Here is a 20,449-nt window from a genome sequence, read left to right as displayed (position 1 = left end):
AAATACAAGCACTGTTTTATAGCTGCTTTTGTTTTACAAACAGCAGCAGATTTCCTACTATGATAAAGAAGAAAGTAGAGAAACTACTTGAAGCATTTGCTCTGGGATTAGACAGCTACCTTGAAGGGCATGGGGTCAGTGAAATACATGCTGTAACCTACTGTTGGCTATCTTAGCTCCTCTTAAAGACTCGTTATTTCTGGGAATATCATTTGATACCAGTTAACACATATTTTAAAAAGACAAACATACACAGGCCTTACACTTTACACGTAATTTTCATTCTTCACTTCCAGATTAACTCACTGCTATAGCTTTATACATGAATTTAAAAAAACAAATAATACATTTCACTTATTGCATGCATTGTAAAGGCCTAATATAAACCAAGTAAGTCCTCTAGATTTTTTCTTACTAATGCATGAAAATTTAGGAGCTTGTGTACTTCAGTACAAATGCTAAAACAAAGAGTTATAGATATGGATGACTGCCAGGGTTTGAACAGGATTGATCAGAACTGGGCAGAACAGAATAGTCTGAGAAAATAAGGAGAGTAAGCAGGACTGAGTAACTCAACTGATAAGGAAGCACAGCTGCAGAAAAGTGGCCTCGGGAGGCTAGCAGAGAAGCTGAGGGAGTTCTGAGGTGTGTGAGGAGGGCAGGCTGGTCAGCCCTGGGAACAAGCAATGTTGTAGCTAAGCTGCTGCAAAGGGGGATTAAGTGGGGTAGTTGGTCAGGTCTGTCTCTATGCGTGTGGACAGGCCCTTTCTCCTATGTAGGCGTATCAAAAGTACACACCCCTGTACCGAACTCCACTATATAAGTATCATGCTTAGTTTCAGTAAATGGATAGACCATTATACATCACATTGGGGTAAGCCCGGTGTCTCTCCCTCTCCCACACAGCCTAGAAGAGAGGCCAACTCAACAGATGACAAAACCAGGAGAAACACATAGAAAAGCAAAGGACATATGCTGAAAGCCAGCAAATGACTCCTGCTCCTGGACTAACTCCTGCATTAACTCTCCCTGTGTTTACTGTAGTGTGAGAGGAGAGGAATATGAATATCTTAAGGCAGAAGAATGGATGAGATTTCCCAATGAGGGTATAGCCTGAGGTAGGGATAGGGGAAATTAAGAAACACAATTTGTTTGCATTTGTCTTCATCCTTCACTTCACCTAGCAAATCCTTGGATAGAGATTCAGGTTTGGCTTCTGTTGCTGGATTTAGGCTTTGCTGTACCATACAGAAAGCACAAGCAACACAGAGGAGTAGGATTGGTCTTTCCTCCCTTCTCCCTGACACTCCACCCTTAGTTTGAGCAACCTTTGGCTTTGAATCTACAGCAACAGATACCAGCCTGAAAGCAAGTGGCCAGGTTAGTAACTATTCCAGACTAATAGATGTTCCCCCTTTCCCTTCTCCACAAAAATCATCAGCAGCTGCAACTAGCTGAGTCTCTTCCTGGCTTGTTAGCTCTCACACACCCACACCCTTGCTATTTTAAACAGAAAAGACCCTCCCGCATCCCACTTGAATAATCACTGTGGCTCTAACTGGCATGGCAATTACACAACCCTTCTGAAAATGAAAGGAATGCTTCTGGAAGCCCTGCACTAATGGATTATCTACCTGTTAAGTGCAGTTGCATTGTAGCAAAAAATTACTCATCAGCAAGTATAGTTTGTCAATAAATACAACTGGGAATATGACATGGCATATCCAGACTGCGTGTGATGATCCTGTTACACCTCTTTGCATTGCTTCACAAAACACCTGTTGTGGTGTAACCACACAGTCTATTTTGCAGAAGGAGATTAATCAGAAGAATGGCAAATGGCTGGAGAGCAGCCCTGAAGAAAATGACCAGGAGGTCTGGGTTGATGAAAAGCTCACCATGAGCCAGCAGCTTGTGCACACAGCCCAGACAGCAAACTGAGTCTTGGGCTGCATCCAGTGAAGAGTGGCCAGCAGGGCATGGGAGGTGATTCTCCCCTTTAACTCTGCTCTCAGACACCACCTGGAGTACTGTGTGCTGTTCTGAAGCCCCCAACGCAAGAAGGACATTGAACTGTTGGAGTTAGTCCAGAGAAGGGACAGGAATATTATCGGAGGGCTGAAGTACCTCTGCTATGAGGACAGGCTACAAGAGTTGGGGCTTTTCAGTCTGCAGAAGAGAAGACTTCAAGGAGACCTTGTAGTAGCCTTCGTGAAGGGGGCCTACAAGAAGGCTGGGGAGGGACTATTTACAAGGTCTGGTAATGACAGGACAAGGAGTAATGGGTTTAAACTGGAAGAGGGGAGATTCAAACTAGGTGTTAGGAAGAAGTTCTTTACAGTGAGGGTGGTGAAACACTGGCACAGGTTGCCCAGGGAGGTTGTGGGTGTCCTGTACTGCTTAATGAATATTGTGTAATTATGCTCAGTAGGCAGGGCAGTCACAATTTAGGTTCTAAGTAAGTGATGAACTGGAAAAATGACACTGCCTTAAGCTCCCAACGTATCTGACATTATGACAAAAACCCTTGACTTTTGATTCCAAAACCTAGTTCTAAGGAGATGAGAAAAGGTTCTCAGTGGACAGAAGGAATGCAGCACTTCAAAAATCATTTGCATGGAAAAGTGGCTGTCAACCACAGGAATCCTGTTAGTGAAAACTGGCATGCAGATTATACAGGTGTCCTGGAGTCCTGGATATTCCAAAATTCCATTCCTGCTGTGGTTTGGATGGGAGAAGAAAGGCACTAAAAACTTGTTCCCCTGCCCTGCAGGCTTGAAGCAGGGGGAAGCGAAGAGTCCTTCTGGTATGAGGTGTGCCCCATGCAGATGCCCACACTGGAATTGAGCTCGTCTTTGTCTAGGTAAGGTATAAATATTGGGGTACTTCCCGCCTTGAGGTGCCTGCCTTAGAGTTCTCCCCCGCCTGCATAGTTCCTGCAGAGAATCACCTGGCGCTGTGAAGGATGAGCTCCTGAAGGACAGGGCCTCTCTGCTTTGGACTGCTTCCCACCATAAGCACCTTTTGTGCAAGCTTAATAGGCCTAATGAGCCCCAGATGTCTTTTGAAAGAGCGAGACCGGAGAAGCACCTGAACTGCCCTTTCTCTCAGACAGCCTGACTCACCTGTGAACAGTGAACTTTCTGCTCAGCCTGATTGACACTGGGAAAGCTGTGTTTACTAGCTTAGCCTTTTCCATTTCCTGACTTCTGAAATAGCCAAATTTATCTATAGCATCCTTTGTAAGATATTATCAATGAAACTGAGTCTGCTAATTAAACTAAATTAATTTCTGTACATAGTTTTGGGGGCTCAGGAAAATAAAATAATTCTGTTTTTTATATATATTCTTGACTTTGCCATGTTAATTCCCTGCCTCCACAACAACAGGTAGAAGTGGTAGCCCAAGGTAAGTGTCATTGATTGGAATGACATATGGAATCATATGGACCAAATGATCTTTTGAGGTCCTTTCCAGCCCCTGATATTCTATGATTGTATGAAACAAACCTAACACTTTCCTACTTTGCCAAAATCTTGGACCTTTGTCTGGGTAATATTTAAAAGGAAAATGCAACCTTTTCACAAAATAGGATCATAGGATCCCCGGATGTTAGGGGCTGGAAGGGACCCAAAGAGATCATTGAGTCCATCCCCCCTGCCAGAGCAGGACAATACTATCTAGCACAGATCACAGGGCAACACATCCAGACAGGCCTTGGAAGTCTTCAGAGAAGGAGACTCCACGACCTTCCTGGGGAGCCTGTTCCAGTGCTCTGTGACCCTTTGAGTAAAGAAGTTCCCCCTTATGTTGAGGCAGAACCTCTTTTGCTGCAATTTAGACCCATTGCTCCTTGTCCTATCACAGGGAGCAGTGAGCAGAGCCTGTCCCCCCCTCCTGGCCAGCCTTCAGATAAACATTTATCAAATCCCCTCTGAGTCTTCTTTTCTCCAGACTAAAAAGCCCCAGGTCCCTCAGCCTCTCCTCATAAGCCATGCTCTCCTCTCCCTTAATCATCCTCGTAGCCCTCTGCTGGACCCCCTGCAGCAGGTCCCTGTCCCTCTTAAACTGGGGAGCCCAAAACTGAACACAGTAGTCTAAGTTTAGCACACTCTCTTGCAATGTAATAGTTGCTTTGCCTTTTTAAGTGTATTTGTTATGCTTTATTAAATTAATATAGATTTATTCATTTTGATATTAATGTTCAGGTGAAAATTAATATTCTATTTTTTAAAATATCATTAAATATCACCAGATAACTTACTTAACAGATTTGAACACATTGTTGTGCGTATTTACACATGGGGAACAGGCAATTTAGAACAGTTAAGAAAAAACTAGCAAAACAAACAATTTAAAATGTTGGAAAGAGAATCTTGCAGTCAATATGCCACTTGCCCTCTAGGGGGACTTGAGATCATAGAATCATAGAATCAACCAGGTTGGAAGAGACCTCCAAGGTCATCCAGTCCAACCTATCACCCAGCCCTAGCCAGTCAACTAGACCATAGCACTAAGAGCCTCATCCATTCTTTTCTTGAACAGCTCCAGGGACAGTGACTCCACCACCTCCCTGGGCAGCCCATTCCAATGGCAAATTCACTCTCTCTGTGAAGAACTTCCTCCTAACATCCAGCCTAGACCTCCCCTGGCACAACTTGAGACTGTGTCCTCCTGTTGCTGATTTCCCAGGAGAAGAAACTGACCCCTACCTGGCTACAGCCTCACTTCAAGTAGTTGCACACATTAGTGCTCCTTTCTGCTGAAGTAGAAGGCACAATAGTTATAGTTACCAAAGTAGAACTTTAATTACTAAGAGGCTTTTTAGAGTATTTACAAGCTATTATCTCCAGATTTCCAGGACTGTGTTGCAGTTTTAGAACTCAGAGCATGTGGAGGGATTACTGTTGGTGATAGTCATTGGAGGCTTTTGTAGTTTTCCCCAGGGCTCTAGCAGGATTCTGGGAGTTAACAGAGTCTCTGACCTTGTCTTGGTTCCTTCCAGGGTGGATGGTGTACAGGCAAACACGATGTCTTGCTGGTGGCTAATTCTTGCCTGCATCATGGAGGCACTTCATGTCTCTCCCTGGTAAACTGAGGTACAGTGGTTTCCAGGTGGACAAGCTTGAAGCATCAAAGCAAAGCTGGTCTGGAGCATAAGGCAGAGCAGAGCACAAGAGCAGAGCATGAGAGCAGAGCAGAGCACCATGAGGCTAAAAGCACAATAGCAGAGAGCATGTGCTTGCATGTTGCGTGCAACTTAAGTGCCCAAGTTTGGCTCCATTTGTCCACAAACAGAATGGCAAGAATGGCACTTTGTCAAAACAGACCATATTAGGTCAAACCAGGAGCTTGCTTTACCCTTATTTGGGAAAACACAGATCATGCACAAACAAGTATATGCACCTTGTTTAGCACCAAAGCAGCCTGGGTGTCTCTAAGCCTTTTGTCTTCTCTCCCACGCTGCTCCCTGCTTTGGCAGAAAGAAGGGGGAGCAGAGGATTATGTCTGGAGAAGCCAGGACATGTGTTGGGCCTATATTGGCCTTCCATGACAATATTCTGTCTGCTCAAACTTTCAGTGGCTAGATCCAATGACAGACTATTGCTATCGCATTACCATCTAAATGATGTCTGATCTTAGCACAGGTGAGAATGACCTGGAATTCTGCAACTCTGTAATGCATAGAGAAGATTACACTGGCATTTTCTATCTGGTTCACTACTGCTGTTCATCTACAGATGGATAATCAGCAGCTGCTAGAACTTTAATGAACAGTTGTTAAAACTTAAATCAGCACAAGCAAGTTTAACTTTTATTTGGTGATAATGAGGATAGGACTGAAATATAATCTTATGGTATGCACACGTGATACTAGTTTTGAGTCAGTATTGATGTTAAGTCTAACTCAGCAGTTCTGCCTGTGTACTTCCACAAGCCAGTGAGCAGCAATACAGCAAGAGATGTGCTGCCAAAACACACCCAAAACATAGCAGACAGCCAATAGCAATTTATTTAAAGCTAGTTTTTGTTTAGAGTCCTTTTCTGCAAACCAGATAAGCACATGCTTAAGTTCCAATGGCCACTGCAGAGAGGTGGAGCAGCTGAAGAGGAGGCCCACAAAAATGATCGGGGGCTGGAATACCTCTGCTATGAGGACAGGCTTAGGGAGCCAGGGTTGTTCAGCCTGGAAAAGAAGGCTCTGGGAAGCGGGCTACAACAAGGCTGCAGAGGGGCTACTTCCAAAGGCCTGCAGTGATAGGATTAGGGGCAACAGTTTCAAATCAGAGAAGGGCAGATATAGATTGAATGTTAGGAACAAGTTTTGCACCATGAGAACATTGAAATGGGTTGCCCAGGGAGGTAGTTGAGGCCCCATCCTCGGAGATATTCAAGGTCAGGCTCAACTGGGCTCTGAGCAGTCTGATCTAGCAGAGGATGCTACAGCTCACTGCAGAGGGATTGGACTACATGACCTTAGGAGGTTCATGCCAACACAGAACATTCTCTGAGTCTGTGAGATGAAAGCAAACTTAAACTGACCAGCTAATCCTTCATTTTCTCTGTTTTGAAGATATTTGTAACTGTTTGGGCAATTGACCACAGGAAACATAGTTTTGTATCTATTTTTTAAGTGTCATGTGCTGATTTTTTAATTTTAACCAACATGATTCACAATAATCACACTGCAAAAGAAAAAATGAGACACAAACACTAATTATTTCAGTACAACACAAATGAATTTGCTAATTAGGAGACATATAAATTATAGCTCATAGAAAGCCAAGAATTTGACATCTGCAACAGAAAAAAATTCCTGCAGTAAGGATCATTCAGTAGGGAGATAGCTTTGATGATTAAGTCTGAAAGACTTGTGCTCCTAACTTAAAAATAATCAGAACCACAGAAGTGAAAGTGAAACCATGCCTGTAATACCAAGAAAATGAAGGTGTTGAGGATTTGTATTTTAGAGACCAATAATGAAAATACCTATCCTTAAATGTTTTGCATCTTAGCCATACAGCATTATTCTACTATTTAAAACCGACAGCACTGGTAAGTAACCTTGTCTTTAAAAAATCCCTTATAAAGGCATTTTATTTATTTCACAATACTGGATGGGAATAGAACTATTAACATTTGACAATGGCAGCTCTCCAGGAGGAAGAAGGAATGCCTAGTGTGTAGCAAGTCTGTACTGATGGAGTTACAGAATTAAAAGACTGTAAAAGAGGAAGGTGTTGGTTCAATTTGTGATCACAATATTTATTCCATGTCTGAATCTATCATGCTGTTTTTTTTCCCAATTATATGTTCAGTGATCTCAGGAGAGCCTGCACCATTCATGCACCACTATTAACTTCCTCAGAGGTCACAGCATGGATCAATTCACACAGTATCAACCTATAATCCTTGCCATTTTTCGTAATAAAACAGTTCTCCATAAATTCTACATCATCATTGTAGATTCCTAAGTAATGTTGAGGTACATTGCTCCATTAAAACTTACTTGACTAATAGCAATGGAATAAGGAAGGACACTCCTTCTCTTAACTTTGGTTGGTTTTCAGTTGATTCCTTGTGAGTGTGCAGCATCTATCAATATCACTATGCTACTGCCTATTGCTGAATTATAAAAAGCACATTTTCCTTGTCATTCAAAGTATTAATGTTCAAGGTATCTGTGACTAAAGATGCAGGGTAGAAAGTTGCTACTGAATTGAAGATATCTGAAGGGACAATTCTATCAGGTCAGTTACTAGTATGCTAATAAGTTTTATTCACAACAGACACATGCTCAAAGTAGTAGCAAGCCTTACTGTTGACCCACTGAAATGCCTTCTTCTGATTTCCCCAGACAATGCTAATAAGCAACTATTTTCCACTATCCTGTACTTCATCTATGTCATGCACTGATACAGAAAATAAGTCTCCTGAGCTTCTATATGGAGAAGCGCAAAACCAGCAGCCCTTAAGTGGAGGGATTCTGTATAGCATGTATTTGCTTCATCACTGCACATTTCCCAGCTGAGTTTTTGAGTCTGTGATACTGAATCAGTGTGTCAGCTGTTCAAAGGACCCAAGTCCATCTCATTCTTAAAATACTCAGTTCTTCCATATACACACACAAAATGAACCAAGCTATCTCACCCGATCCCTGATTAGCTGGTAATTGGTCACAGTGGATGTGTTCGCTATATACTTTATTGTGCGGGCAACATTATTTGTAAAAATCTTTGGAAGCACTTCTGTTCTTTTTCCATCTTGCATTTTAAATACATTTGCTGTTAGCTGGTCTCAAAAAAGTGAGCTTGTCCCAAAAAATTCAATGGGGAGAATTCAACATATTCATTACTGAAGAACCTGAGCATTATTTATATGGTTAGATGGCAAAACATAGAAGTTGTCTGTAGGATCCTCAGATGTCATTTTAAGAACAGCTTTAAGATACTGTCAAAACTTTCCTGAATACTTCCTAGATTTAGTAATTTTCTTTTAAATTATTTTTTTCTGGTGCAGTTGGCTCTTGATGCATTGTGAAGAGTATATTACAAGAAAATGACATAGTTGCGTGATTACATTATGAAATTATCCACACATACAAGTTTCAGGCCTTCCTTGCTGAGTTTCATGGTCAGGCAAAGGTTTCTCATCAAATAAGCAAGCCAGATATGGTTTGGATTAGAAAGCAAATGGCTTCAGAAGGGACATAGCTATCAACAAAATAAGGCTGAATCCCTTTGAGCACAGGCATGCGAAGGCCCTCTAGAAAAGCCATGTTCTGCTGTTCTGGGCAATCAGCATGTGTGGGTGCTTCATTGACATGCCTTTATACTAACACACGTAGCACAGGGGACAGATGGGTGTTAGGAGTCTGTGTGCAGCTACAGAGTTCTGATCTCCCTGGGACAACAAAAATATAGTGGAACAGATCACACAACAGGACTGCTACAATGGGTAGATACAGGCTCTTCAGCAAATGTGAGCTGTGAGGGAAAATAGGTTATCTCACCTCATATGAGAGAACAGAGCAGACGGTGTCCATGGAGCTCTGCACTGGGACTGCCTAGGAACTAGTCAAGATCCCATTGGCCATAATTAGCAGGCAGACAAATACAAGTGCTCCTTACAAGTAGCACATACTGTAGTATCAGCCTTCAGCTACAAATAATCCCTGAAACTAGAGGGAAAGTCTGGAATGAGAAGACTTACACTCAGAAGTCCACCACTGGAGTAGGAAATAGTTAACCAGCTTGGATTTAAGTAAGTTCATGGGGTTTGATTGGTTGCACCTATGAGTGCTGAGAGAGGTGGTACTATCACTGTGGGATGCCCACTCTTAGAGATTCCCAAGGCTTGAAGAAAGTGAATGCCACTCCCATCTGGCTGACCAGCCAGGACGAAAGGGTTGTGATGAGCAGTACGCAGTGCAGTTGAAGACAACACCATTACTGTTCGAACCCAGAGAAACATAGTGTGAAGGTGGAAAAGAAACACCAAAAAACTTAACATGTATCAGTTTAAAATGTATCTTTATTTGGAGTAAATTCTAACAACTGAGAAACCTGAAGTGTTAGTAAAATAAGTGTTTGTAACTGCTATAATATTAATAACAATTCAGTTAAAGTCTTAAAATTCTGAATCAGCGAAGTGTTGGCTTAATAGGAAGTGTTTCTTTACCTTACCAATTGCACCAATGTCTAACCTGGGATCCAATCAAGAAGACTCGCTCTCAAATCTGAAAACAACAACTGATGAAGAACACAGGGAAACCAGGCTTTACTTTAGATGTAACACCTATCAGAGAGAGCTGGTATCACTTTTTGACGTTTGCTTCTACACCCTTCAGCAAAAAGAGGACAGAAAATTACTTTATGTTAGATCTGATCTGGTGTTAACTTGGAATATAACAACTTAGCTTACAGCACCAAGTTTAAAAATACGGGGGTAAGGAAAACTCAGCAGAACATAAGAAAGTCCTCCAGAAACTAAAATAAAACAACCAAAAGAAGTATTTTTTCTATAATGACAAATGCATCCTATATTAAAATCACAGTATGTTCCAACCAGCTTTTTATGATTGATAAGGAAGACATATTAGGCATTTCATAAACAGATATTTATTAAAGCAAAACTTTTTCTTTCATTAAAATGTGTTAACTGGCAGAAAAAAAAGCTGTCATCAAGAAAAACAGGTTTCTGCACGTATATAATTCTTACCATACAGATTTTGCAAAGTAAGTATTTCCATAGATTACACAGTGCTCCATCACCACTATCTAAAACAGCCTATTTTCCTGAAGCTCTTTGGTACTATCAAGAATGCTTTGGTTCATACTGAATATAGTAGACAGAACAATATAAATAAAACAATAATTGCATTATAACTTACTGGAATAACTAATATTCATGTTGATAATAAAACCAGTTTACAAGAAAAGATAAATAAAGTTTACCCGTCTTGTTCTGAAGAAGGCAACAACATTTCCAGAGCTCAACAAAGTTTTCCACAATGCCTTGTCTTGCTTTCACCTGTCAAGTATTTAGATAGAAAAATTCTGAAAGATATCTGCACCCTCAAGCCAGTTCCGAAAACAGGACAGCCCTTTGTCTCTGATCTGTTTCCTTCCCTTGTCAGTAATGACTTCTCCAGTTTGTTTCACAATCACCAGTTTAGGAATTGCTGTTATGTTGTATTTCTTCTTCAGATCACTGAGGGAAAAAATTAAAAATAAACACACCATTAGGGAGCATTCAAATAAAAACCCAGTCTCTCATGAAGAATACTTATCAGGATGCATGAGAGAGCAGAAGTGCTGATTGCCTGGGCTTCTTTGGAGCTTGAGGTAGAACACTGGGTGGCATAGGGAGATAACGAGGCTGAAGCTGGCAGTTTACATGGTGAAATTTAGGTCGGGGAGTTCTGTGAGTTGCAGCACCTTTCCGGCAACTGCTTTTCACTCCTGCCTGGAGTGTCCACAGCAGCAGCCTGATTGTGCTGGCAGATCGAGGAGTTCTGTGAGTTGCAGCACCTTTCCTGCAACTGCTTTTCACTCCTGCCTGGAGTGTCCACAGGAGCACAGTCTGACTGACACCCGCAGACTTACAAAGAGGTTCATGGAAGGAAAGTGTGATGCACCTTCCCACCTCATTTTTACAAGTCAGAAGATGATGACTTTTGGTCCCTTTTTTACTGGATGAGAGAAGAATCTCACTCAAATGAGCATCACACATTTATTAGCATATAAAGATGTTCATGTGTGCCAATCTCACAGGGCTACTTCCTGCAATCTCCACTAAAGCATGACACATAATTTTTGAGTGTAAACTGAAAGGATTGCTGAAATGCCTTAAACTCCCTCAGTGAAGCAGACCTTCTTAATACAGAAATTTAAGCAACTGAAAGATTTGGAAAAAGAGACATCCATGTAACTTGTCAAAGAATAGAATTTCCACTCCTCCGTCCATCATACAGACAGTAGTGGTCATTTCTCTGTTATAGGAGATGGAAAACTACAGAAGACAGATTTCAAATAACCTGGTTGTAAATTAGTGTTTTATAATGAAACACTTAAAATAGGGCTTAAAAAAAAAGTCATACAGTGATGTTCCATGAGCAGAATCAGGCCCTATTAAAACAAACGATGAATAAGTAGTTCAGGAAATACTAGTAAGAAAATACTTCTGAAGAATGGAAATTTAACATGATGAAACTCAAGATAGATGACAAGTTCATAATGAAAATTAATAATAACATTTGAGATGGGACAACCTAGAGGACACAAAAAATCAAAGAGAAACATAAGTACTTGCTGACACTGGCACGTGACAAATAACAAGAAATGAAGACTGATTACAGAACAGAGATGAAAGTGCACAAACAGCAAGCCACCATCCACGTGATGAGTTGAAAGGGATGATTAAGATGGAAACAAAAGGAATACGCAAAAACAGGAGACAGAGTCAGATTCTACATAGTAAGCCACTTCAGTTAACAGGCAACACAAACAGCAAGATAAAGAAAATTTCCAAGGAAAACAATTTAACAGCTATGACCCAGTTTGCTAAAAGACAAGATAAAGAAGATGATAAGAAGGCAGAACATGGCTCTGTCTTTATAAAACAGTATCTTCCTCACAAGAAATTCACCTCACATGGAAGGGTACTATTTGAGTGTAAATGCAAAATAAAATTTGTGACACTAGCCAGAAAAAAGCACATTTTGAGACTGACTTAATCATTAGTTTGAAAACATTTGGATATTATTAGTCCACAGTAAAGGTAATTTAAAAGACAGTCAATGAGGTGTAAGCTTATTAAACATATCAAATGACATCAGATAAAATTAGAGTTGGGAGTGCTGCTCAGTAGGAGGAGCCCAAGTGTTTCCAAAAACCATAAGCAATTCCCTGCCACAGCTTCAACTCCTAAAGAAAAGCAGATAAAGAACATCTGAAGTTATTTCCAAGTACATGGCAACCCACTGTCATTAGCATGAAATGTTTGAAGAAGAAAGGAAACCATTTATTAAATCCAAATATGCAGGCAGAGAAATTATTTCAGCTCATGAAGTCAGACGCGTATCAGACAGTTTCCTACTCTTTTCAAACTAAGCTAAAAGGTGGGGAAACTATTACTTACCTCCTACCATTTCACACTACTCACAGGTCATCATCAACTTATCTATTCATGGTGCTTGATGCTCACATTAGAGAGTCATTAATGAAACCATAGTGGTGCTAACGAATTTGTAATGTCCATTTTGGAAGACAGAAGTATCTTCTAGCTCATCATCTTCACAAGTGACACTTGACAATTTTAGCAAGAATGCAAGCCATGGTGACAGAAGTGGTAGTATCTACCAGGAAAGTGAGGAATATTAGTCCTATATTGAAGATGTAAATTGTGCAGTCTAAAAGAAAGAAATGTAGTCAGACTGAAGGAAGAGGACATGCATTTCAGAACGGGTATATGAAATAGATTAAATAATATGCAACATATCAGCTAAAAGGAACGGCCTCCCTAGAACAAGCGATGGAGGAAAATCATCTCCCTGCATTGCCTTGTATCAAAGTGAGCAGAATCAAGCACCTTTAGAAGAATGAGAGAATGTAGCCGTAACAAGCAGTAAGAGAACATCCCATTCGAAAACCTGAAAGAGATCACTTGCAAAACAACACTTACACACAAAATGCACCACAACACTACCAGTACAAGCAAAACTGTCTGCCACGTAAAGTTCAAATGACAAAGAATTTTGACTGAGTAGGAAAAAGAAAATATAGAAATTGCTAAAACATTAATATACAGACATTCTCAATGACTTCTTGGGAAAAGAAAGAGTCTTAAAAATACAGAAAATAAGAGTTAGGTGAAATACTGTCCCAGATAAAGCATTCTTGAAACATCTATTTCCTGCTCAATTCTCCTTAAGAAAAAAAAAAATATCAACAGGTGAAGAATGCTGCTCTGCCATTATGTAGGCAAAACAGTAACACAAGAAAATAGCACAGAGGCAGCAGCAGTATAGTCCAGCAAAAGGCTTGCCTTCTCAGTGAATTCTGAAATAAAAGTAAACAACCAAAAATTCCTGTTGACCTTTCTGATGTTTGCCAAAATGTGAGAATAAACTTACTTTGAAAGTTCATGTAGAAACCACGTAAAAGACTATCAACTCATACCACTTGTAAGACAAACAAGGTGGGTGGAAGATGCACTTTACTGGCTCAGTGGACAATAAAGCAGCTGATATGCCTAGCAGAACTGCAGAAATCAGAGACAGAACAATAGGGAAGTGAAGACAGTTTGCTATGGAGACTGAAAACCAACACTTAGCTTTCCTAAGGAAATGCATATACTACAGCTTATCCATACAGACAAGGCATCCTGTTTATACAGCTTCTGGGTTGAAGGCTGCTTGCATCCAAACAAACTGAAGCATGTACAGATTATTCTTACAGCTGCATGCAACTTATAAAATTAATAGTCCCGAAGACAACTGAGGAACAGTTATGTTACAGACTGCTTCTTAATCACCATGTATTCATGTAGAGGTGTTTATGGGAACTACTTTAAAACCTGTTAAGATTATCCTCCCCTACAGGGATCTCAAATCCTGTGACTCACTTGCGCAAACTACAGATGTGTCATGGGAACCTCTATGACAATTATGAAATCCTTAATCATAAACAGAAACATCACGTGCTACAAAAGCAAATTCAGTTCTCTTACAGTAAAATACAATAACTAATGACATTATTAAGAATCTGTTGTCCAGTTACTCCCAGGTAAGCATAAATGTACACACTGTCTTACTGACTAGAATAATCTAAGACTCAAATAAAGCAGATGAGGAAAGTATAATAAAAGATAGCTGCAGAAGACTAAGTAACCTTTGTACAGATATAGGGAATCTTTTAGCCAAATTGTTTGAGATACCAGACCTTGGCCATGCAGGTTAGAACATGACAGCACAGCCTTCATTTGCATACAAAATATCAAACTGAGTCAAACTGGAAGTCAGTGCTACTGTCAGGTCTACTGGTTCTTCTGAGATATCTGGATGAAAGGCTCTGAGAGCATAAATTTTCTATTTCTAGGCAGTACAGGTGCTGTCTGGGATTAAGTTAATTTTCTTCATAGCAGCTTGCATGGCAATGTGTATTAAGATTCATTACCAAAACTAGTTTTGATAACACACCAACGGTTTAGGTATCACCGACCAATGCTTACACAGCACAGGGCCCTTCCTGCTCCTCACACTGCTCCACCAGCAAGCAGGCTGGGTGTGCACAAAAAGTTGGGAGGAAACCCAGCCAGGATCACTAACACCAGCTGACTAAAGGGTTATCTCATACCATACCATGTCATGCCCAGCAATAAAAACTGAAGAAAGGAAGACGGGGCGACTGACATAAGGAGCCAACGCATTTGTCTTCCCAGCCTATTACACACGATGAAGCACCTGCTATCCTCAGTATTGCTACCATCTGTCTGCTAGTGGGGAGTAGTGTATTAATTCCTTATCTTGCTTTGCTTGTGCATTCACCTTCACCTTGTCTAATACATGGTCTATCTCAACTCACAAGCTTTCTCACTTTTCACACTTCAGATTCTCTCCCACATCTCACTTAAGCATGGAGTAATCCAGCAGCTGGGTTGGGCTACCAGGGCTAACTCACAACACAGGCGAGTATTTTTGCATAAGGGTTTAAGATCTATGCAAAAGAGGTGTTTTGAGATGTACACAATGCATGGCAAAGTCAGTATCATATCAGGAATATAAAAGGTATCACAGTATCACAGTATCACCAAGGTTGGAAGAGACCTCACAGATCATCAAGTCCAACCCTTTACCACAGTGCCCAAGGCTAGACCATGGCACCAAGTGCCACATCCAACCCTGCCTTGAACTGCCCCAGGGACGACGACTCCACCACCTCCCCAGGCAGCCCATTCCAGTGCCTAATGACTCTCTCAGTGAAGAACTTTCTCCTCACCTCGAGCCGAAATTTCCCCTGGCACAGCCTGAGGCTGTGTCCTCTTGTTCTGGAGCTGGCCACCTGAGAGAAGAGAGCAACCTCCTCCTGGCCACAACCACCCTTCAGGTAGTTGTAGACAGCAATAAGGTCTCCCCTGAGCCTCCTCTTCTCCAGGCTAAACAATACACTTGTGTAATGTGGAAATTTTGGAGGAAACAAAATAATGAGGAAAACTTTTTTTCATTGTGAGGGCAACAGAAAACTGGAAAACACTGCGCAGGGTGGGTGTGGAGTCTCCCTCTCTGGAGATATTCAAGACCTGCCTGGACATGCTCTTGTGTGATCTGATATAGGTGACCCTGCTCTGGCAGGGGGGTTGGACTGGATGATCTTTTGAGGTCTCTTCCAGTCCTAACATTCTATGTGACTCTGTTATGTCATATCTGAAAATATTTTAATGACTTTCACTTGAAAGTGGCAGACAACTTGCTAATGTGCTTCTAGCGGAATACCCGGTAATAAAGAGCTGTAGAGCTATATGCTGGCTGTGAACTTCCTGTGTTGTTAAGTGTTAGTCACAAACAAGCATATTGTATGAATGAGATTCAGTTTTAAAGTGTTGAGATTTTGGGACAGCAGTCTAAAAAAGATTTAAGAACAGCCAATAGCTCTTACCTGCTTGGATACTGTCACTCTTTTCCTGCCTTCCACTCATCACCTATTCTTGTAAGTGCCAATCCACACAACTGTAAAGCTTCACAATATAAAACAGATGCACGTCCTTTACATTTTTTTCAGGAATTCTTTGGGATTCCTGTTTTCACTGAGAGGTACAGGACATGAATTTAATACCTCTCCAGCTAGCAGTCTGCAAAAACTAGTAGCACACTCCAGGCACCTACAGAGACTGATACCTTTATAAGGGTAAGTACAAACACAGCAGTATGTCTTTGTGCATCGTAATTAAAACATGAGTCCCAACTCACTAGCATTTGTTGTTGACATACTCTGTACTGCTCCTGCCCATCCTCTCTACTACTCACTTTCTCTTTCTAATGCTTACTTGCTACTGGATTATCATCACAGACCCTTAGCAAGGATCACCTTGGGCACCGATATCAACATAAAAACTGCAAATGATGTCAGAGGCAGTATTTCCCATTAGTCAAGCCACAGGTGACACGGAGTAGTGAGGGTGCAGTTCTACTTCAAGGAAACAGGAGTGACAGGAGAATCTTGAGACCCTGCTCTGAATTCAGTATTTTGCTTCTCTGCAGGTATGTGCAAGGTATTACACTACATACACTGTAAGTATGAATGCAGGCTATTTCTTAAAAAGACAAAACTCATCTCAAGTAAACTCCGTGCTTCTGCTTGTGAAATGTATTTCAGATAGGAAATTTAAAACTGACTCTTTTGTGCCTAGATCAGAGACTCCAGTAAACAGCAGTTATGTCTCTTAACCACTGGAGACATCAGATAGAACATTTTAACTACATCAAGGCACTAAAATGCCTTCTTTACATAGTCCACAAATGACCAACCAATCCTAACTATCTACAGTGAGACCTAAACCCTATTAATTAATAATAAATGTTAGTAACTATTAATAGTTACTATACAATTTAAAAATACTTATAACTATCATCTAGCCAGAATTATACTGAACATATTCATCTAACCTATGTCTACAACGATTCATCAGTATCCCTGAAGCCAAACTACAAGTTATACACTCTAAGCTCCTGGAACACATCCAAATGGCCCTTTATTGTTATATACAAGAAACGCAATTTAATAACCATTGCCTTTTCATACTCCTCTGCACTTCATTCTTCAGTAAGCCACTTCAAACATCAGGATCTCTTAGCTAACCGTGACAGGATAAGCCATGTCCTGTCGACAGGACTCTGAAGGGGCATTATGAAACTGCCACAGAAGAGCCAATTAACTGTCTCTGCTCCTCCAATCCATGTGACCCGGGCAAGGGCAGAGTCAGAAATAAATCCCTAATCCAGAGGCTGAACCGGAAAGCACATTCCCATCACCTATGCCAAACACTTTACTGGATGAAGTAGTTTCAAGTCCTATATTTACATCAATAAACTTGCCTCAATTCGACTACGATTGGTAGCTACCAAACACAATTACTGCCTGTGGAGCTTTTGGAGAACTACAGAAAACAGCACTGTTATTTCTAACTATTTTTAAGTCAGTGGAAAGTGTTCTTAAAAAGACTATATGGCTGCTGACATCCAAGAACAAGCTAAGTATGAAGTAGCTCCTGGCATCAGGTTGTTCGCTCTTGAGGTTGTCAAAGTGCAGACAGAGCAAGATTAGAAAACCTGCTGCAGATTGAAGAAGTAGCTAAGGTGTTATGCAGCGTTATTACAGGCAGCACAAAGGGATGCAGCTAGCATAAAACTAAGATGAGGAGTTACTAGAAGCACTGAATAGAGTTATTTATTAGAAAAACAAATTTCATGAGTTTAGTTACCCAGTGCATATTTAAAAATCAAACCAACTCCTTGACTTTGACAAAATCTGTAGCGGTGTTTTTCACAGTCTACTTACACATTACTGAAAGAGTTAAAAACAACCCTTTACCAATACTTACACATTTAAAAAAATATCTCCACTCGTAGGCATTTCAATGGCGGTAAACATCTTACCTATGCCTCCACAATCCCAATCTACACTTTTTGATATGAGATGAATCGTATTTCTGGCAGTCATCCAAATTAGTCAGCACCCTTGCCTTCGGTCATCAGAACAGCTCCTGCTACTGTATTTCACCCTGTGGCTTAGAGGGTCAGTCATGTCCTGTCCTTTCACTGTTTTGTTGAGCAAGCTGACTTCAGAAACCTACCGGCACAAAAACTGTGCATCTGTTACCACGTACATTTCTTACAGCTAAACCTCATTATACTTCCTTTCCACCTGGCTCACCTGCCTCTCTGAAATTCCTCGGTTTGCTCTGCTCTCAATTGTTGTTTCACTGTTCCGTAGCTTTCCTGTTTTTCCAGAGCACTAACATGTTATATAATCCACAAAACCTTAATAACAACTACTGCTGTGTTGAAAAGCAATTATTGTTGTCATTTGTTTGTTTTTTTTACTCACTACTGACGTCACCTTGTTAATAACCTAAGCATTTTTTAACCCTTCTTCAAAGATACTTTAAATCTTAGATTAAGGCAAAAGTAGTTTTCCTCATCGCGTTCTTTACAGATGTAGCCGGCTAAAACCAGAAGTTACTTCTCGGAAGAAACTATTAATAGTTTGCGGGACGCCTGCCCGGGAGCGGGCAGCAGCTGCTGCTCGGAGGACAGGACGACGCTGAGGACAAGGGCCAGGCTGACGGGACGCTGCAGACTGGATCTGCGTTCAACGGGAAGGGAAGGAGCGGGTTGTGAGGCAGGCGGAGGTCCCGGGGCGCTTTTGTATCGGAGGCTTCGCCGTTGCATTACACGGCTGTTAAAACATTCGCACCCCCTGCCCTCTCTCGTACTTCGCGGGAGGGAGGCCAGAGCGCCGTGGCCGCCGCAGGCTGCTGGGCGGGCACAGCCCCGGCGCCCTCGGCGAAAAGGCCTGGGCGAGGGCTAGAGGTGGCCGCCGCTGGTACTCACTGCTTGTAGGGGTCGTGGAAGGGAAGAGCGAGCCAGTTCCCGTGCATGGCACGCATGTAACCCGCCATCTCCTCAGCGCTGTGGTCGGAAGAGATGAAGACGACCTCGAAGGGGGGCGGGGGCTGGGTCTCCTCCAGCAGCTCCGTGTAGAAGTCGCAGAGTACTGGGGTGAAGTCGCGGCACGGGGAGCACCAGCCGGCGGAGAAATACAAACCCACGACCTTGTTCTGCAGAGCCTCATCGGGGTCCACGCTGCGCCCGTCCTTACTTATCAGGAGCCGCCCGCTGAACACATCCACCATGCTGACAACGAACGGCCCCCACACGACGCAGCAGAGCCAAGAGTGGCACGGGGAACTGCGAGCCCAGACGGGCTATGAGCCCAAGAGCTGCCTCACGCCGGGATTCTTCTCCTGACCGAGCCGCGTCACACAACCCGCCCGGGCACAGGCTTTGGCAGACAGCCCTAAACCGGCGACCAGGCTCCTAAGCCGCCGCCTTCGCGGCGCCCGCGATCTCCCACGTCCGCCCACCGCTGAGTGACAGCGGCTGTCCCCATTGGGCACGCCGGGAGGGCCCGATCCCGCCCCGCCTCTGCCCACGCCGGCAGTGGACGGTGAGGGACTCGGCAGCTAGGGGCGGGTAGGTGGTGAAACTCGGTCTGCGCACGGTTTCGCCGCCTACGGCACCGAGATGTCTGTCTGCCTGGTGTACCGCACCGAGGGTTTTACTAACACCTAAGAAGCAGCTGAATTCTGATTCTGAAAGGATTCCCCATTTTATTCCAGTGCATTCATCATGCATTTGGGTTGAATAATGTTGTTTGGTTTGCTGTTTGTTTGGTTTTTCTTGTTTGTTTGTTTTTTTTTTTTCCCCTTGAACTGATACTGAGTTATGAAATAATAGAAACAGCGTTGTGTTACAAACGTGCGATCGCTTTCCTGCCTCAACCCGCAAAAAGGAAACGAGAGATAATTTGGCTGCAGGAAATTTAAATTACAGTTTAATTAAAGAGTCCTCATGAGGTGATAAACATACCTGGCACCTCATCTTGGTTTCATTAAATGTACAATACCCAAAATTTATCTTAAAAACCAACCAAACAAACAAACCCAAACAAACAAACCCACAACCAAACAAACCAACAAAAAGTCAACATCTGCACAAATTATGTTATTTTTACTGGATTTTTATTGGATTCCTCCAGGTGTCTAACCATGGAAAATATTAGAACTGTGCATCCAGATGCATTCCAGACTTTTACTGTTTGGCTGGTCCTCTTATTTTAAGCTGTGGTCCCTCAAAAGGCTGTCAGTTTTACTTGGAGAAAAGGCAGA

The 20,449-nt window shown here is 42.0% G+C and overlaps 1 protein-coding gene and 1 long non-coding RNA gene across 3 annotated transcripts; both read right to left on the bottom strand.

The window, feature by feature from the left end:
• Nucleotides 1–9,525: 9,525 nt before the first annotated feature.
• Nucleotides 9,526–19,656, bottom strand: NXNL2 (nucleoredoxin like 2). 2 transcript variants are annotated; one of them, XM_064139969.1, is made up of 3 exons: nucleotides 19,113–19,656; nucleotides 10,578–10,714; nucleotides 9,526–9,845 (listed from the first exon to the last, which is right to left on the bottom strand). In XM_064139969.1, the coding sequence occupies exons 1-3, from the start codon at nucleotides 19,412–19,414 to the stop codon at nucleotides 9,787–9,789; spliced, it is 498 nt and encodes a 165-aa protein (XP_063996039.1). In that variant the 5' UTR covers nucleotides 19,415–19,656; the 3' UTR covers nucleotides 9,526–9,786. The 2 variants fall into 2 exon arrangements, with proteins under 2 accessions (XP_063996039.1, XP_063996040.1); XM_064139970.1 differs by having other exon boundaries at nucleotides 9,526–10,714.
• Nucleotides 18,017–18,610, bottom strand: LOC135173228 (uncharacterized). The gene is made up of 2 exons (XR_010301275.1): nucleotides 18,433–18,610; nucleotides 18,017–18,348 (listed from the first exon to the last, which is right to left on the bottom strand). It is a non-coding gene; the product is annotated as an uncharacterized LOC135173228 (long non-coding RNA).
• Nucleotides 19,657–20,449: the final 793 nt, after the last annotated feature.

Source organism: Pogoniulus pusillus, chromosome Z, assembly GCF_015220805.1.
Source record: "Pogoniulus pusillus isolate bPogPus1 chromosome Z, bPogPus1.pri, whole genome shotgun sequence".
NCBI classification, from domain to species: Eukaryota; Metazoa; Chordata; class Aves; order Piciformes; family Lybiidae; genus Pogoniulus; species Pogoniulus pusillus.
Note: the sequence above shows the minus strand (reverse complement) of the source record. Positions and strands in the feature narration are given on the sequence as shown.

Coding starts and splice junctions, on each gene's coding strand:
- NXNL2 (XM_064139969.1), bottom strand. CDS start 19,414: ATGGTGGATGTGTTCAGCGGGCGGCTCCTGATAAGTAAGGACGGGCGC. Junction 10,715..19,112: donor TTCCACGACCCCTACAAGCA/GTGAGTACCAGC, acceptor TTTTTCCCTCAG/TGATCTGAAGAAGAAATACA. Junction 9,846..10,577: donor TTTTCGGAACTGGCTTGAGG/GTGCAGATATCT, acceptor TTTTTGCTGAAG/GGTGTAGAAGCAAACGTCAA.